Source organism: Acinonyx jubatus, chromosome C1, assembly GCF_027475565.1.
Source record: "Acinonyx jubatus isolate Ajub_Pintada_27869175 chromosome C1, VMU_Ajub_asm_v1.0, whole genome shotgun sequence".
In the NCBI taxonomy this organism is placed as follows: Eukaryota; Metazoa; Chordata; class Mammalia; order Carnivora; family Felidae; genus Acinonyx; species Acinonyx jubatus.
This window is the reverse complement of record NC_069381.1, coordinates 157,944,006-157,962,690: the sequence shown is the minus strand read 5'-3', so window position 1 is coordinate 157,962,690 and position 18,685 is coordinate 157,944,006. Positions and strand designations below refer to the sequence as shown.

Sequence of the window (18,685 nt, the reverse complement as noted above, 5' to 3'; positions counted from 1 at the left end):
CAGGAATTTATACCCACTTATAGGCCTGATCCAAGTGGACTCAGCAAATAGCTTGCTGCACCTTCCTGAACAGTCTATCAAGGTAAGCAGAGTAAAATGGGATCAGACAGGGCTAACTTAGCTGTAGGATAAGACCAAAACATTGTCCCAAGGGAGTTAGGGAGTTGTTGCTTTCAGGCCCAGTCTGGCCAGTATTAATTTTAACTTGGTTCAACCTCTCGGCTTGAAAGATAATATGGGAGATTGTAAGCAGAAATGATGCTTCAGCCTAATAGCCGATTCATTGCTGGAGCATGAAATGGTGGCAAGAGCCAAGGGAAGGAGGGCATAGGAAGACTATAGGGAAGAGGATGAGGGTGGTCTGAGACCTCACACATTGATGCATCCAAGTTTTCTGATAATACTTGTTTTGGTTAGATTTGCCTTTGGAACTGTGCAGGTTTAAGAAAAAAGGCTTCCCTGATCTCATCTCTTGGAATTGGCTCTGAGGGAAGTTGGGTTAAAACAGAAGTGTGCATTTGCCCCTATGAAATCTAAATAAAGATGTGTACCATTAGCAACTACCATCTATATTAGTAATCTTTGAAAAAGCAGCAGCTGCTTAGACACTTCTGGAGAACGAAGAGTTCCAGTCAGAGTAAGGAAGAAAGGCAAAAGGTTGGCAAGAGAATTTAGCAATCAAACAGCCAATGAAGAAACACTTAAATGCCTACTCTAGGCTCCAAAGAGATACGATACTATTTTTGTTCTTAAGAAACTAATTGGAGGGATGCCTGGCTGGGTCAGTTGGTGGAATATGCAATTCTTGATCTTGGAGTTGTGAGCTTCAGCCCCACATTGGGTGTAGAGATTAACTAAAAATAAACTCTTGAAAAAAAAAAAGAATTGGAAACTTGAGACTAACATGCTCACAAGATGGTCCATAAAGAAAGACCAAATACCCTTGAGACTATAAGCCCCATAGGGATGACGACAGGGGTGAGCGGTCACAGATTCTGTAACGCTGGCTGTCAAGAACTGAGAAAAATGCTGAACTCTAATTGTGTAAATATTGGAATCTGTTTAATATCCTTCACTTCCTACAAAGATGAAGGTGAGAGAAAGGGATATAACTCTTCCTTTATCACCTCTAATCTATGTTTATAAAAGTGAAAGGAAAATGTTCTAGATCTTGTTGGAATTTAAAAGAGTTAAAAAAAAATTTTTTTTAACGTTTATTCATTTTTGAGAGACAGAGAGAGACTGAACATGAGCGGGGAAGGGGCAGAGAGAGGGAGACACAGAATGTGAAACAGGCTCCAGGCTCTGAGCTGTCAGCACAGAGCCCGACGTGGGGCTCGAACTCACAGACTGTGAGATCATGACCTGAGCTGAAGTCGGACGCTCAACCGACTGAGCCACCCAGGTGCCCCCCCCTTTTTTTAGAGAGAGAAAGAACACAATAGTGAGGGAGAGGGACAGACAGATAGAGAATCTTAGGTAGGCCCCATACTCAGCATGGAGCCTGACACAGAGCTTGACCCCAGGTTCTGGGATCAACACCTGAGCCAAAATCAAGAGTCAGACACTCAACCGACTGAGCCACCCAGCAGCCCTATACTTGTTGAAACTTTTTTAAAAAAGTCTATTTTGGGGGTGCCTGGGTGGCTCACTCAGTTAAACAGCTGACTCTTGATTGTCAGCTCAAGTCATGATCTCATGGTTCATGCGATCAAGCCCCAAGTAGGGGCTCTGCTCTGCCAGCACAGAGCCTGCTTGAGATTCTCTCTCTCCCTCTCTCCCTCTGCCCCTCCCCTGCACATGTGTGCGCGCGCACACACACACACACACACACACACACTCTCTCTCTCTCTCTCTCTCACACTCTCTCTCTTTATCTCCCCTGCTCCTGCTTGTGTGGGTCTCTCTCTCTCTCTCAAAATAAATAAACTTAAAAAAAATTAAAAAGTATGTCTTGTTTTTTTCTATTTACACAAGTATGTAATATGTGCTCTTTAAAAACATTTGAAAGTACCCAGATATATTATATAGAAAGTAGAAGTCCCCCAGAAATGCTCTTTCCAGGTAGTCAGTGTTAAGTTGATGTATATTCATCCTTTTTTTTTTTTTTTTCTAAGCATGTACCATTGACTGGGCTTTCTAAGGGAAGGAACCTATTTTTACCACGACCAGTCACACATCTATATAGAGTAAAGGACAGCAGGCTCGGCAATCCATATGTAGAAGCCCAGGAATGCACACTATTACCTATGGCTTTACTGTGCTTTCTCTCTCCCTTTTGCACTCACCCTGCACTTGTTTCCCTTTCATTGTTTCCATTTTCTGTGAGATTACTTAGTGGTTTTTTTCTTTCCTTCCTGAAGTGATGGTACACTCCTGGTTCCCTTCCTGTATCTTTCCATCTTTGCATCTTCTTTTGCTGGATTTATGGTTCTGTTTGCTGTTTCATGTTTAGTGTGTTTGAGCAAAAATTTTTGGTCCTGTAGCATTGTGTGAAACCAGGTCTGACCGTTAATATCACAAGGCTGAAAATATTTGGAATTTTGATATTTCCTACCAAAAGCAGGAAACAGTACTCCTTGGTCCGTTAACAGTTATGCAAAATACACCGCAGTGAGAATCTCTGAGGTGGAGATTATGAAATTACAAGGGATTTAATCATAGAAAAAGAAAACTAGCTGTATGTCCCTTTCTCCCCTCCCACTCTCCGCCTCCACTCCCCAAACTGGCTGACAAACCAAGCGGTAGTGCATTTCTTAACTTCTGCTTGCCTCTCACTCAACCAATTCTACATTCAAGACCAAAACTGTCGAAACAAACAGGAGGGCAGATGCTGCCTCGACCTCTCTTCCCATTGAACTAGCTGCTCTGCACTCACCCCGTCCACTTTAGCCCAGAGAATAACCTGTGTGGAGAGCATTCTCCTCCTCTGAAGCACACACAAACATCGCCGCATTTTCTTTTGCTCGATAAAGGATAAAGGAAGAAAAGCAGCAGCTGCTCTAGGAACACACAGCAAACAAACCTCACTGTGGTGGCCCCACAGCCTTCACAAAGGGGGATTCAGAGAGCTAGGCAAACACGCTGTGCAGCCCAAGACTTCCGCACAGATTCACCTGCCAGAATTATTAATAAAATATCTGAAGAACTGTCCAGGTGAACTGGGAGTCTAACCAAAGCACATTTTCCAACTGGTCTTTTATTAAGTTCAAAGAGAATATAGTTGAAGAACTGGAAAGAGCTTCAAAGACTGCCTAATCCAACTCTAACTCTTCCCCGTCCAACTCTACAGTGAGGCCCAGGAAGATCACAGGAGAGAAGGTGCAATCCTTTTCCATCCCATGTACATTATAACACTGGAGCTCTTAAAAAAATTTTTTTACAAGCTATTTATAAGGTACTTCTTGTATCATCTTACACTCTTCAGATATTCACAAGAGATAGCATTACGCTTTTATTGCATTATATTTCTCCACAGGGTTCATGGAAAGCCCCAAAAATTATGACATGAAAAATTTCAAAGCTTTGGTTTTATACGTAGCGTCTGCTTGTTGATTCACAGAGCCAGGGTGTCAAAGATCGGGGCAGTTTGCTTTTGGTGGCCAAATAAAGAACATGCTCAACTATGATCCCTTTGAGAATCAGTTTCCAAAGAAAAAGGATTGAGTATTGTGGTTTTTAGGGGCTTTTTGCTTGTTTGTTTGTTTTTTATTAAAGAAAGCTCTTCATTATTTTTTCTTTTGGCGAGTTCTGCTTTGTGGAAGTCAGGCTGAGCACAGTTCCACTGTTTAAAGGTGACACTTGTCTGCTTCAAGTAAACTTACTTTTAAAATCTACACATTTTAGGGGCGCCTGGGTGGCTCAGTCGGTTAAGCATCCAACTTCGGCTCAGGTCATGATCTCATGGTCCGTGAGTTCAAGCCCTGCGTCAGGCTCTGTGCTGACAGCTCAGAGCCTGCTTCAGATTCTGTGTCTCCCTCTCTCTCTGCCCCTCCCCCTTCATGCTCTGTCTCCCTCTGTCTCAAAAATAATAAACATTAAAATTTTTTTTATTTAATAAAATAAAATAAAATCTATGCATATTATAGTTTTATTTGATAACTATATGGAGCTTCAGTTGATGAACAATATAGTTGTATTATTTAAATAAATTTTTGTATCAAAGTAACACATAGTTGTTTTTTTTTTTTGTTTTTTTTTAACGTTTATTTTTTTGAGACAGAGAGAGACAGAGCATGAACGGGGGAGGGTCAGAGAGAGGGAGACACAGAATCTGAAACAGGCTTCAGGCTCCGAGCTGTCAGCACAGAGCCCGACGTGGGGCTCAAACTCATGGACCACGAGATCACGACCTGAGCCGAAGTCGGACGCTTAACTGACTGAGCCACCCAGGCGCCCCGAAGTAACACATAGTTTTTAAAAACATGCTGTTATAACAAGGGTTACAATGAAAAGGGATAGTCTGTCCTAAACTTTCCCAGTCTGACTGGACTCAACAAATTTGTTTCTAGTTGCTGCTCAGAGTCATGCCAACTACAGTTTATTATGTTTGGACTCTGACTTTCTTATATATTTTTTTCCTTGAGTTCATAATTTCCTATTATAAAATGGACAATTACTTTCCTTGATATGTTATTCGGTTGCCATCCTTGGATTTCTTTTTATTGAAATCAGATTAGTTTCACTTTTTTTTTTTTTTTTTGAGAGAGAGAGCATATGCACTTGCACTCATCCATGAGAGAGCAGAGGGAGAGAGAGGGGGAGGGGAAGAGAGAGAGATAGAGAGAGAGAGAGAGAGAGAGAGAGAGAGAGAGAGAGAGAGAATCTTAAGCAGGCTCCATGCTCAGCACGGAGCCCAAAGTGGGGCTCAATCTCACAACCATGACATGATGACCTGAGCCAAGATCAAGAGTCAGACACTTAACTGACTGAGCCACCCAGGCAGCCCTAGTTTTACTCTTTCTTATACTCCACACCTAACATGCTCTTTGATTTCACCTTCATGCTGCTAAAATAGACCTATATAACTTCATCAGAAAGTGTGTGAAGTAAGACTTCTAGTTTCATAGATTTCCAAAACCACCTTTATTTTACCCTCACATTTGGGTATAGGACTCTAAACTTTGAAGACATTGTTCCATTGTCTTTTTGCATGAAGCATGCTTGATGAGAAGTCTAAAGGCTATTTAAAGGCCCCCTCCTCCCCCAGGTGACCTGTGTTTTGCCCTCTGAAAGTATTTAGGATCTTTCTTTTATGCTCGGAGTTTTGAAATTTAATAATTTAGCCTATATGCGGATCTCTTTAGGTAAGTGGTGTTGTGGTTAAGAACCCAGGCGAATTAGACGGCGCTCAAATCCTAGCTCTCCTACTTCCAGTGTGACCTCGGACCAAGTCACCTTCCCAGGCCTCACCTGAGGAGGATACCATGTGCCTCTGAAGGTCGTTGTGAGAATTGACAGGACTGATTCAAGTGCTTAGCAGATAGTAAGCGCTCAGTGAATGTTCGTGCTGATGGCTTAACCTTGTTCAACCTTCACTGAGCTTCTAACTTGAAGATTCATTTCTTCAACTTGGCAGACTTATTCTGCCTTTCTTTGATAATATTCTTCTGTTCTCTTTTCCTCTCTGAAATGAAAATAACCTATCAGATGTCCCACATGGATTTCTTTTCGCTCGTACTTTCTCTTTTCGATGTTCTAGGAACCGTCTTCAACTTTATGCCCCACATTTCTACTGCTTGAATTACAATGTTTATTTTAAATTTCCAAGAGCTCTTTTTTATTCACCAATTGTTCCCTTCTCACAGTATTGTTTTTGTTTCATGTATGCAATAACTTCTCTTTCCCAATTTTTATTTTGGAAACTTTTTAAGCTTATTTATTTATTTTCAGAGTGAGTGAGCACAAGCAGGGGAAGGGCAGAGAGGGAGAGAGAGAATCCCAAACTCAATCTAACGTGGGGCTCAATCCTACCACCAGGAGATTACAACCTGAGCCAATATCAAGAGTTGGACTCTTAACTGACTGAGCCACGCAGGCACCCTATCTTTAAAACTTAATACAGAAAGGTTGAAGAATCATATAGTGAACACTTGTATGTATCCTCTCCCTAGATTCAATAATTTAAAATTATTTGGCACATTTACTTTCTTTTTCTGTTTATATAATTGTCTATATATGCCTGTGTATATGTAAGTATATATATCACACCTACACATACTTTTTTTCTGGACCATTTGCATGTAAGCTGTAGACACCATGACTCTGCTGCTAAATACTTCACTACATGACTCCTAGGAATAAAGACCTTTTCCTACACAATCATAATATCATTATCATAACCACACAAAATCCCATATCATCTAATATAGAGTCCATATTCAAACTTCTTTATTGTCTCAAGTGTGTATAAAACCTACCAAAATGCAAAATGTCCATACACCTTTACTCAGTGATTCTATCACCATTGTCCACACAGACTCCCACATGTACAAAATGGGGTATACACAAGAATATTTAGTACAGCACTGCTTGTTAAGAGCAGTAGATGGGATCTTTGTATTGAATCTAAGTGTACTTGTAGTGGTTTGGGAAAGCATTTCAGTATGCTTATTAATATGAACATGTGTGATTAAGCAACCAATTTTGCATATTTCTATAATTTTAAGGAGTGAGCCAGGGGTAGGGTGAAATGGCATTATTTAAATTCAGGGCTTTATCTGGAGAGAGGTGTTTCAAGAAGTTTAGCAGACGTAATAAAAAGGGGTTGGCCTAAAAAGATAAATTGCTGAAAAGAATGAACGGGCCTACTTACATCAAAAATAGTTAAGCAGGGCGCCTGGGTGGCTCAGTCGGTTAAGCGCCAACTTTGGCTCTGGTCATGATCTCACGGTGTGTGGGTTCAGGCCTCGCGTCGGGCTCTGTGCTAACAGCTTGGAGCCTGGAGCCTGCTTTGGATTCTGTGTCTCCCTCTCTCTCTCTGCCCCTCCCCCATTTGTGCTCTGTCTCTCAAAAATAAGTAAACATTAAAAAAATTTTCTTAAAATAGTTAAGAAGCAAAAATAAAAGGTACAGTTAACAAGAGTTGGGTAGCCTAGAAGATAAAAGCAGAACTTACAATTTCCTAAAGTCAGTACAATTCTGTTTATGAGAAGCTGGAAAGTAATGTACCTTGATTGTTTTAGTATGTGTTGCAATTTTAATTTATTTAAATTTATTTAAAACATGTCTTTAGCACTTCTGAAAATGGAAACTAGAAATGTTTATTGTAGGGTCTTTTGCAGAATTTCCATTTTATGAGATACTCGATAGTTTCATATCAGCCCAAAATTGTAAATTCTCTGTAGATTTTCACCCTATTCAAAGCAGTTGCCATTATTTTTTTTTAAATAAACATTTGATGTTAGCTGTGATGTTAAATAAGAATTCGATTTTTTTTTAAATTTACATCCAAATTGGTTGGCATATAGTGCAACAATGATTTCAGGAGTAGATTCCATAATGCCCCTTACCCATTTAGCCCATCCCTTTCCCACACCCCCTCCAGTAATCAGGTAACCCTCTGTTTGTTCTCCATATTTATGGTCTCTTATGCTTTGTCCCCCTCCCTGTTTTTATATTATTTTTGTTTCCCTTCCCTTATGTTCATCTGTTTTGTCTCTTAAAGTTCTCATATGAGTGAAGTCATATGATTTTTGTCTTTCTCTAATTTCACTTAGCATAATACCCTCCAGTTCCATCCACATAGTTGCAAATGGCAGATTTCATTCTTTTTGATTGCCGAGTAATACTGCATTGTATATATATGCCACATCTTCTTTATCCATTCATCCATCGATGGACATTTGGGCTCTTTCCATACTTTGGCTATTGTTGATAGTGCTGCTATAAACAAGGGGGTGCATGTGTCCCTTTGAAACAGCACACCTATTTCCCTTGGATAAATACCTAGTAGTGCAATTGCTGGGTCATAGGGTAGTTCTATGTTTAGTTTTTTGAGGAACCTCCATACTGTTTTCCAGAGTCGCTGCACCAGCTTGCATTCCCAGTAACAATGCAAAAGAGATCCTCTTTCTCCACATCCTCGCCAACATCTGTTGTTGTCTGAGTTGTTAGTCATTCTGACAGTTATAAGGTTGTATCTCATGGTGGTTTTGATTTGTATTTCCCTGATGATGAGTGATGTTGAACATGTCGGTTGGCCATCTGGATGTCTTCTTTGGAGGAGTGTCTATTCATGTCTTTTGCCCATTTCTGCACTGGATTATTTAGTTTTTGGGTGTTGAATTTGATAAGTTCTTAGATTTTGGATACTAACCCTTTATCTGATATGTCATTTGCAAATAAATATCTTCTCCCATTCTGCCGGTTGCCTTTTATTTTATTTTATTATTTTTTTATAATGTTTTTATTTTTGAAGGAGAGAGAGCATGAGTGGGGGAGGAGCAGAGAGAGAGGGAGACATAGAATTTGAAGCAGGCACCAGGCTCTAAGCTGTCAGCACAGAGCCTGGTGTGGGGCTCGAACTCAAGAACCCTGAGATCATGACCCAAGCTGAAGTCAGACACTTAACCGACTGAGCCACCCAGGTGCCCCTGTCGGTTGCCTTTTAGTTTTGCTGATTGTTTCCTTCGCTGTGCAGAAGCTTTTTATTTTGATGAGGTCCCAGTAGTTCATTTTTGCTTTTGTTTCCCTTGCCTCTGGAGACGTGTTGAGTAAGAAGTTGCTGTGGCCACAATCAAAGAGGTTTTTGCCTGCTTTCTCCTCGAGGATTTTGATGGCTTCCTGTCTTACATTTAGGTTTTTCATCCATTTTGAGTTCATTTTTGTGTATGGTGTAAGAAAGTGGTCCAGGTTCATTCATCCGCATGTTGCTGTCCAGTTTTCCCAGCACCACTTGCTGAAGAGACTGTCTTTATTCCATTGGATATTCTTTCCTGCTTTGTCGAAGATTAGTTGGCCATACGTTTGTGGGTCCATTTCTGGGTTCTCTATTCTGTTCCATTGATCTGAGTGTCTGTTCTTGTGCCAGTAACCATACTGTCTTGATGATTACAGCTTTGTAGTATAGCTTGAAGTCCGGGATTGTGATGCCTCCTGCTTTGGTTTTCTTTTTCAAGATTGCTTTGACTATTTGGGGTCTTTTCTGGTTCCATACAAATTTTAGGATTCTTTGTTCTAGCTCTGTGAGGAATGCTGGTGTTATTTTGATAGGGATTGCATTGAATATGTAGATTGCTTTGGGTAGTATTGGCATCTTCACAATATTTGTTCTTCCTATCCAGGAGCGTGGAATCTTTTTCCATTTTTTTGTGTCTTCTTCAATTTCTTTCATAAGCTTTCTATAGTTTTAAGTGTATAGAATTTTCACCTCTTTGGTTAGATTTATTCCTAGATATTTTATGGGTTTTGGTGCAGCTGTAAATGGGATCGATTCCTTGGTTTCTCTTTCTGTCACTTCATTGTTGGTGTATAGGAATGCGACCGATTTCTTTGTGTTGATTTTATATCCTACAACTTTGCTGAATTCATCAATCAGTTCTAGCAGTTGTTTGGTGGAATCTTCAGGGTTTTCCATATAGAGTATCATGTCATCTGTGAAGAGTGAAAGTTTGATCTCCTCCTGGCTGATTTGGATGCCTTTTATTTCTTTGTCTGATTGCAGAGGTTAAGACTTCCAATGCTATGTTGAATAACAGTGGTGAGAGTGGACATCCCTGTCTTGTTCCTGACCTTAGGGGGAAAGCTCTCAGTTTTTCCCCATTGAGGATGATATTAGCGTTGGGTCGTTCATATATGGCTTTTATGATCTCGAGGTATGATCCTTCTATCCCTACTTTCTTGAGGGTTTTTATCAAGAAAGGATGCTGTATTTTATCAAATGCTTTCTCTGCATCTATTGAGAGGATCATATGGTTCTTGTCCTTTCTTTTATTAATGTGATGAATCATGTTAATTGTTTTGCAGATATTGAACCAGCCCTGCATCCCAGGTATAAATCCCAGTTGGTCGTGGTGAATAATTTTTTTAATGTATTGTTGGAACCAGTTGGCTAATATCTTGTTGAGGATTTTTGCATCCGTGTTCATCAGGGAAATTGGTCTATAGTTCTCCTTTTTAGTAGGGTCTCTGGTTTTGGAATCAAGGTAATGCTGGCTTTATAGAATGAGTTTGGAAGTTTTCCTTCCATTTCTATTTTTTGGAACAGCTTCAAGGGAATAGGTGTTAACTCTTCCTTAAATGTTTGGTAGAATTCCCCTGGAAAGCCATCTGGCCCTGGACTCTTGTTTTTTTGAGAGATTTTGATTACTAATTTGATTTCCTTACTGGTTATGGTAAGAATTAGATTTCTTAAATTAAAGAAAAAAAAGCAGAAGATGGGAAACAAACTAAATATCTGTTAATATAGGATTGGTTTAAACACACTGAAATCGGGGCACCTCGGTGGCTCAGTTGGTTATGTGTCTGACTTCAGCTCAGGTCATGATCTCACGCTTGGTGCATGGGTTCAAGCCCCACATCAGGCTCTGTGCTGACAGCTCAGAGCCTGGAACCTGCTTCAGGTTCTGTGTCTCTCTCTCTCTCTCTCTCTCTGCCCCTCTCCCACTTGTACTCTGTCTCTGTCTTTCAAAAATAAACATTGGGGCGCCTGGGTGGCGCAGTCGGTTAAGCGTCCGACTTCAGCCAGGTCACGATCTCGCGGTCCGTGAGTTCGAGCCCCGCGTCGGGCTCTGGGCTGATGGCTCAGAGCCTGGAGCCTGTTTCCCATTCTGTGTCTCCCTCTCTCTCTGCCCCTCCCCCGTTCATGCTCTGTCTCTCTCTGTCCCAAAAATAAATAAAAAACGTTGAAAAAAAATTAAAAAAAAACATTAAAAAATGTTTACACACACTGAAATCAAACTATGTAATATCAAACAGCTGTTCAGAATCAAGGTTTTAGAATTAAATTGTTCTAATATGTACTAATAAAAATATGAGCTAAATTTAGTTGGAAAAGGCTCTGAGTACTGCATATGGTATATCAGCATTTGTGTTAAAACAAAAAATTATGGATATTTGCAGACTGATAATTAACTCTGAGAGACACAAGAGGAACTGGTAAATGTAACTGCCTCTGGAGAAGTGAATTGGGTGCTGAGGTAGAAAGGAGGGCAGCTTCTCACCAAATACTCTTACTTATTTTGAATTTTGTACAATGTCTATGTTACATAATAAATAATAGTGCTTAACGTGGATGAATATTCATCCAGTGTAGCAGTGGTTCTCAACCAAGGGTGATTTTGTTCCCCAGAGGACATGTGGTAATGTCTAGACACATTTGGTTGTTAATGGGGGTAGTGCTAATGGCATCTAGTGGATAGAAGCCAGGGATGCTGTTAACTGGCTCACTGTGCATAGGTCAGCCCCACACAACCAAGAATGGTTTGGCCCCAACTGTCAGTAGTGCTGAGATTGAGAAACCCTGCTGTAGAGCAATTCTTCTGGATAAGGTTGGAGAAGAGCTAAGCAAGACTAGAGGAATAACAAGTCAGCTGTATATGCTTAATCATTCAAATCATTGTGACTTTAAAATAATTCCTATTTCTAGCCGTGAATGAGGATAGTTGGAGAAGTCCAGTATGCTCCTGTCTGCATAGTTTATTCCACATTGGTACAATGTCAAGTTTCTGTAACCTTATGTTATTTTGTGTTTATTTGTAAGTGTAGTATAGTCACTAGAAGAATGAGGTCACACTAAAGGACATGATTTCCAGGGCTTCAATGTACAGGTATGCTTGCACATGTACACACACAGCACATATACAGGGCTATGCATTACAGCACTGTTTGTAATGGAAAATATTGGAAACAACCTAAATAACGGGATTGGTAGAATAACTTATAGTATACCCATACAATGGAATACTATGCAGCCATTAAACAAGATAGCTTTAATGATCTCCAAGATATATCAAGTTTAAAAAACAAATTAGAGGGAGCACCTGAGTGGCTCAGTCGATTAAGCATCCAGCTTCGGCTCGGGGCATGATCTCACGGCTTGTGAATTCAAGCCCCGTGTCAGGCTCTGTATCTTCCTCCCTCTCTGCCTCTCCCCTGGTTGCACTCTGTGTCTGTCTGAAAAATTTTTAAAAAGTTAAAAAAAAAGAATAGGTTACCATATATATATATATATATATATATATATATATATATATATATATAAGATATATACATGTGCTCATTTATGCATATGCATACATCTGATTATATATATATATATGCATATATATATGTATATGTGTGTGTATGTGTATATATATATGTATATATATTCTGATATATATTCAGGGATTGTTTTTGGATGGATTTTTCACTGTATGCCCCTTTGCATTTTTGTGCTATGTGCATACTACTTGTTATATACATAATGACAGCTCAGCCCAAGTCAATGAGTAAATGCACTGTATAACCTTACTATAACACATAATCCAAGGAGAATGAAATATGTGTTATAAAAAGATATAAAAGAATATGGAAATACAGAAAAGGTGTAGATGTTGAAAATGTTGAGAAGAAATGAGGAACTTCAAGCTATACCTCATATGAAGCACCATTTAGTCATTATAATCAAACATCTTTTTCCTAATACATGCTTCTCTACGGTTATAAAAACAAAGGGGCAGTTGTGGTATTTGGTGCCTAGGGTGAATGTCACACAAGTGACACCAGATGGTGATGAAAAAAAGCCCCTCTTATAAAGAACTTAGTGAGCTGGCATGCTTAAGACTTGGTGGCCTACTTAATGGAAGATGAAATGAAGTCAGAAGCCTAGAGTATAGTCCTGGCTTTCCAACAAATTTGTAACGTGACCTTACACAAGTGAACCTCTGGATCTATTATCCATCTATAAAGTGAGAGTGTAGATCCCAAAAGACATAAACAAACAGATAATTCTTATCAGGGAAAAAAATTTCATTAAAAAAATGGAAGAATACTTAGCCTTGCCATTCACCAAAAGGAATATAAATTTGAGATTTTATATCTATTAAAACAACAAAATCAACACCCCATGCCATTGAAATTCTGTTAAAACTAGTGCACACATTCATATGTTAGTAATTTACAAGCCATTATGGAAAATATGGCATGTTTATGTAGCTAAGCCATAGAGATATTCCTGCCCTTTGATTCAGTAACTGCATTTCCCAGGAATTTATATTAAGGAAATGATTTAACAGATACAAAAATATAAATACACAGACATTAGTTCATTTGAATGTTGTAATAAAAAAACCTAAATACCTTATTATGGGTACAGCAATATGAAATATTGTTCATCTGTTAGAAGACCCATTTTAAACACTGCAAATGTTAAAAATACTGCCATGTTCAATGTATACACAAAAATAACATACAAATGTAAATAATTTCATTTAGAAGAAAGAATTATGGGTACTTTATTAGTCACTATTTAATACTGTTAAAGTGACTTTTAAATTCTAATAAAAAGAGCTTAAGAATGAATTTAAAGAATTAAATCATTTGGCTTCTATGGTCTATGATTCTAATCATTCTCTGATACAGGGTGCTTTGCTGTCCACTTTCTTCTAGTAGGCAGTGGATGAGATAAATTTTCAGAATAGACAAGGTTCTGCTGAGGTCCCAGCAATCAGAGACATAGTTTCTCCTCTCACACATAAACTCACTCACATACAAACGGTGAATTTTGCATGACTTACAAAAATGTTGTATTTTTTGTAAACTACATCTACACTCAGAATTGAGTATAAAAGCAGTAAGGGTGAGAAGAAAAGATATGAAAAGGATAAACATAGATCTTAGAAAAGGGCAGGAACCTAGAGATAATTCTAGTATAACCTCATTTTACAGATGAAAAAACTGATGGGTCAGAAAGGAAACATGTTCTTACATATACAGAAAATGCAATTTGGAGGACAGGGAAAAAATTAAGGGTGATGGAGATGGGGGTGTGGGGAAGATCAGTGAAAGAGATAAAGGCAACAAGTAAATACAGTAGATGTATGTATGGATGATAAAAGGGGTGAAGGCTACTATTGGAGGGTGGAAAGTGATCACTAGGGCCTATAGGGTAGCTGTGTTGGGTTCATACATAGTCCTACACACCCAGCCTGGGATTTAATTACACTACACAAGGTACAGATCTAACTATCAGATTTTCACTCTTCTAAATCCAAATGAAGGTACATCCTTTCAAATCCCAAAGATTAATGCTAAACCAGATTTTTTATCCATAAATGGATCACAGAACATTGCTTAAAAAAAAAAATTGGGATCTCACTGGATTTTTCTGGTTTCTACATAAAAAGTATGTTGAAGGGCACTTGGGTGGCTCAGTCGGTTAAGCATCCGACTCTTGGTTTCAGTTCAGGTCACGATCTCACAGTTTTCATGAGTTCAAGCCCCACATTGGGCTCTGCACTGACATTCATGGAGCCTGCTTGGGATTCTCTCTCTTTCTGCCCCTCCCCTGCTCACACTGTCTCGTTTCTCTCAAAAATAAACTTAAAAAAAAAGTATGTTGAAAGATAATTTGTTTAGATTTTACTGTCCCCACCCCCCCCCCCGCAAACCACCCCTCAGAGCTCATCTTTAGGTATCAATTGTGAATTTTTTTCATTTTTTAAATTTATTTTTGAGAGAGAGAGAGAAAATGTGCACAAATGAGGGAGGGACACAGAAAAGGAGAGAATCCCAAGCAGGCTCCATACTGCCAGCATGGAGCCCAGCACAGCTCCATCCCAGGAACTGCGAGATCATGACCTGAGCCAAAATCAAGAGTAGGACATTTAACCTACTGAGCCACCCAGGTGCCCCTTGATTGTGAATTTCTTTTAATTAAAAGAAATGTTTTTTAATGTTTATTCATTTTTTTGAGAGAAAGAGAGCGCGCATGCGAGTGGGGGAGGGGCAGAGAGAAAGGGAGACAAAATCTGAAGCAGGCTCCAGGCTCTGAGCTGTCAGCACAGAGCCCGACGTGGGGCTCAAACTGAAGAACTGCGAGATCATGACCTGAGCCAAAGTCAGGCGCTTAATTGACTGAGTCACCCTGGTGCCCCTCGATTCTGAATTTTTAATTAAAAAATTTTTAATTTGCAAATTTAGATGAAAAGCAAATTGCTTTCATATATTTTCAGGAAGGATTTTAACTGAACTAGTTCATTCTATCTATAGCAAATTGTGTATATACTCTCAGAAGTCAATCAGTTTTATCTATATACAGGCTTCTGAGATGAGACTAAAATTTTTGCAACACCCCGATTCTAAGGGGATGGGCTTGGTGCTGTTGGTATGCTGCTGGCCACAGCTATTTTGTGCCCAGAGGATAGTGGTTACTTTGCTTCTCTTACGTTTGACAGGCTTTCCTAATGGAAAGCTGATCTAAGGACAAGATAGTACTTGTCCAAGTTGGGATTTTGCCTTAAGCACTGAACAAATCAGATTTTAAAGGTAAAGTTCAATTTACATCCCATTTGTTATGTTATACAATATTTCACTTACTAGCACGTTATAAACACCAAGCTTTTACTTTTAATGATTCTATATCAAGCAATTTACTTGTACTCTAATAAAAAAATAAAGACTATAGTAATTTACTTTGTTTTTTTTCCCTGTTGGACTTCAACATCTTCATAACCTTATAACAAATCACAACAGATACACACCTCATTTTCACAGAAGATATATTTCAACATATGGTGTGTAAACTGATTTCTATAAACTGATTTCTTATTTTACATTTTTATAAAGCATTTATGCTTTTAAAAAATTTTATTTATGTTTATGCTAACTTCTAAATTATCTTCAATTAGTATGTGATGCCAAGGTTTTAGGCTGTATCTAGTTTCTTTTCTCTCTTTTACCCAACCTACCCCCAGGAAGCAGTTAACAGAGGAGGAACAAAACAAATCTTACTAGGAATGTTTCCTATTTGGAGAAATCACCCAGGAAAAACAAGATTACTAGGAAGGCCTTCAATGTGTTTTAAAGGTGCCAGATGTAAAATCTTAGAAGCAAAATATGGGAGGAATGATAATAAAAGCCAAAAAGCGATCTGTGACAACATGAATAGACCTAGAGGGTATCATATGATGTGAAAACCTCAAGTTTTTTAACAAGGCTGAAAAAATTTACCCTAAGTATTTAAGAATCATATCATCACACATTAGCATATCACAACTATGCATTTATTATACTGTTAAGAAGGGAAGCAACTGCAGTGATATTTCAGAAGCTATATATTTTTTAAAATGTAATATTCGCTCATAGACTCTAAACAGTATTTTAAAATATACAATCTCTCCGAAAGAAAATATTCAACTAAAGATAAGATAGATAACTTTTAATGTAAGTAAATGTTACAAGATTTTAAGATTAAAGTCATCATCAGATTTTCCACAACACAATGTACAGAAATTTGCAAACTTCTTGTACACAGCAGAATAACCTTTACTCTTGAGCGAGGCGTTCAATTACACGTCGGTAATCTTCCACAAGTTCCTGAAAGCTTTCTTCCAGCTGTTCATGTTGCATGCTTATTTCTATTTGGTTCATCTGGTTTGTCAGTTCTTCTGGTCGGAGACATTTTCTCATTTTAGCAAGATCTCTCTGCTTTTTCTAAGCAACAAATACAATTATTGGTTAGACTAAGAAAGAAGATATAGTTCTTTATATTCTTAGAATTTTAAGTCTCTACTGTTAGAAATAATAGTACGAATAGGCCAATTTGTCCCATATAGTTTTTTTGTTAAGAAAATCATAATGTTATAGTAAATATTAATCCTCTTTTACTATATTTAAAAATATATATAATGTTAGCCCTGAATTATGAACCTTCTAAATGGAGTTAACTAGAAGACTTGGAATTTGTGTCAACTGATGGTAAATATACATGTCACTAACAGCCCCCTCTCCAAAGCATAATAAAGAACTGGCCAGTATAGATGCTCAAATATTTCTTTAATAAATAAATACATTAACTGAAAAAAGACAAGTGAGATTAAGTGCTATTATTCTTCATTTCACTATTCAATCATTAATTCATTACATTAATTTAAATTCCAAAGTGCCTTTTTCCTGCCACTAAATTAATTTCTAAGTTTCCTTACAATGTATTTATGGCCCAATATTATTTTAACCAAAACTGTTTGAGTTTCAGAAAGATAAACCAAAAACTGTCACATTTTAAGAAGACACTATTAACTAGCACTTATTGAATCTCTACTATCCAGACATACATTATCTTATTAAACCCTCCCCATTTTACTGAGAAGAAACCCATCATGATGAGCCAGTCGGGAGCCAGTAACAACTTTTAAGCCAGATGCTGTGTCTGAACAGTACTGTGTTAATAATGCTGAGGATGGGACTGGAGGACTAAGTTAACAGCTACTGCAAAAATTTAAGTGAGATGATGAAAGCCTCTCACTTGAGAGGCCAAGTCAATAGAAACAGAGATGGAGGGGAAAGGGCGTATTTGGGAAGAAAATATTGGATGATGTGGGGAATTAAGAATGACTCCAAGGGGCCCCTAGGTCACTCAGTCGGTTAAGTGTCCTACTCTCCATCTTGGCTCAGGTCACGATCTCAGGGCTCGCAAGATCAAGCGCCGCATTGGGCTCTGCGATGACAGTACAGAGCCTGCTTGGGATTCTCTCCCTCCCTCCCTCTCTCTCTGCCTTGCCTGTCTGCTGCTTGCTCTCATGCTTTATCAAAATAAATAAATAAAAACTAAAAAAAATATGACTCCAAGACTCCTGGATAGGTGGCAACACTGCAATACATGAACCTTTCATACATTTTCGGTAAACTATTCTAGATTAATACATTAATCCCCTTTTACTAGAGTACATAATATTTATGTACATAAATATCAGGGGTGCCTGGGTGGCTAACTTTATGTACATAAAGATCAGGGGTGCCTGGGTGGCTCAGTCAAACTTGATTTCGGCTCAGGTCATGATCTACAGTTGGTGGGTTTGAGCCCTGTGTTGGGCTCCATGCTGACAGTGTGGAGTCCGCTTGGGATTCTCTCTCCCTCTCTTTCTCTTTCTCTGCTCTTTCCTCACTCGTGCTTTCTCTCTCTTGAAATAAACTTTTTTAAAAAAATCAGAAATCAAATATATTAACTCATGTAATTCTAACAACTCTGTAAAATAATTTTCTACAATTCACAGATGAAGAAAAACAAGATACAGGAGTTGAATAACTTGACACAGAGGTAGTAGGAGAAACCAGAATGCAAACCCTAACAATCTGGTTGGACAATTAAAAAAAAAAAAAATACAAACAGCTCTGGGGCGCCTGGGTGGCTCAGCTGGTTAAGCATTGGACTCTATTTTTTTTTAAACATTTATTTTGAGAGAGAGAGTGTGCACACATGCACATGTGCAAGCACGGGAGGAACAGAGACAGAATCCCAAGCAGGCTCCCAGCTGCCAGTGCAGAGCCAGAGAATACTGGAGTCTTGATGCCAGCTCAGATCATGATCCCAGGATTGTGGGATCAAGCCCTGCAAAGGGCTCTGTGCTGAGCGTGGAGCCTGCTTAAGAGTCTCTCTCTCTCTCTCTCTCTCTCTCTGTCTCTCCTACCCTCCCTCTGCCCCTCTCCCCTGCTCAAGAGAACTCTCTAAAAAAAATAATAAAAATTAAAAAATTTAAAAAACCTA

The 18,685-nt window shown here is 38.7% G+C and overlaps 2 protein-coding genes across 2 annotated transcripts in view; one reads left to right on the top strand and one right to left on the bottom strand.

The window, feature by feature from the left end:
• The window catches only part of SLC25A12 (solute carrier family 25 member 12), a 206,765-nt gene that overhangs the window by 4,214 nt on the left and 183,866 nt on the right, over positions 1 to 18,685 (top strand). The window lies entirely within an intron of this gene.
• Positions 16,184 to 18,685, bottom strand: part of HAT1 (histone acetyltransferase 1) — a 57,969-nt gene continuing 55,467 nt past the window's right edge. Inside the window, exon 11 of the mRNA XM_015086252.2 lies at positions 16,184 to 16,635. Within this exon, the coding sequence (XP_014941738.2) occupies positions 16,468 to 16,635 (168 nt within the window). The 3' untranslated portion in view covers positions 16,184 to 16,467. The remainder of the gene's footprint in view (positions 16,636 to 18,685) is intronic.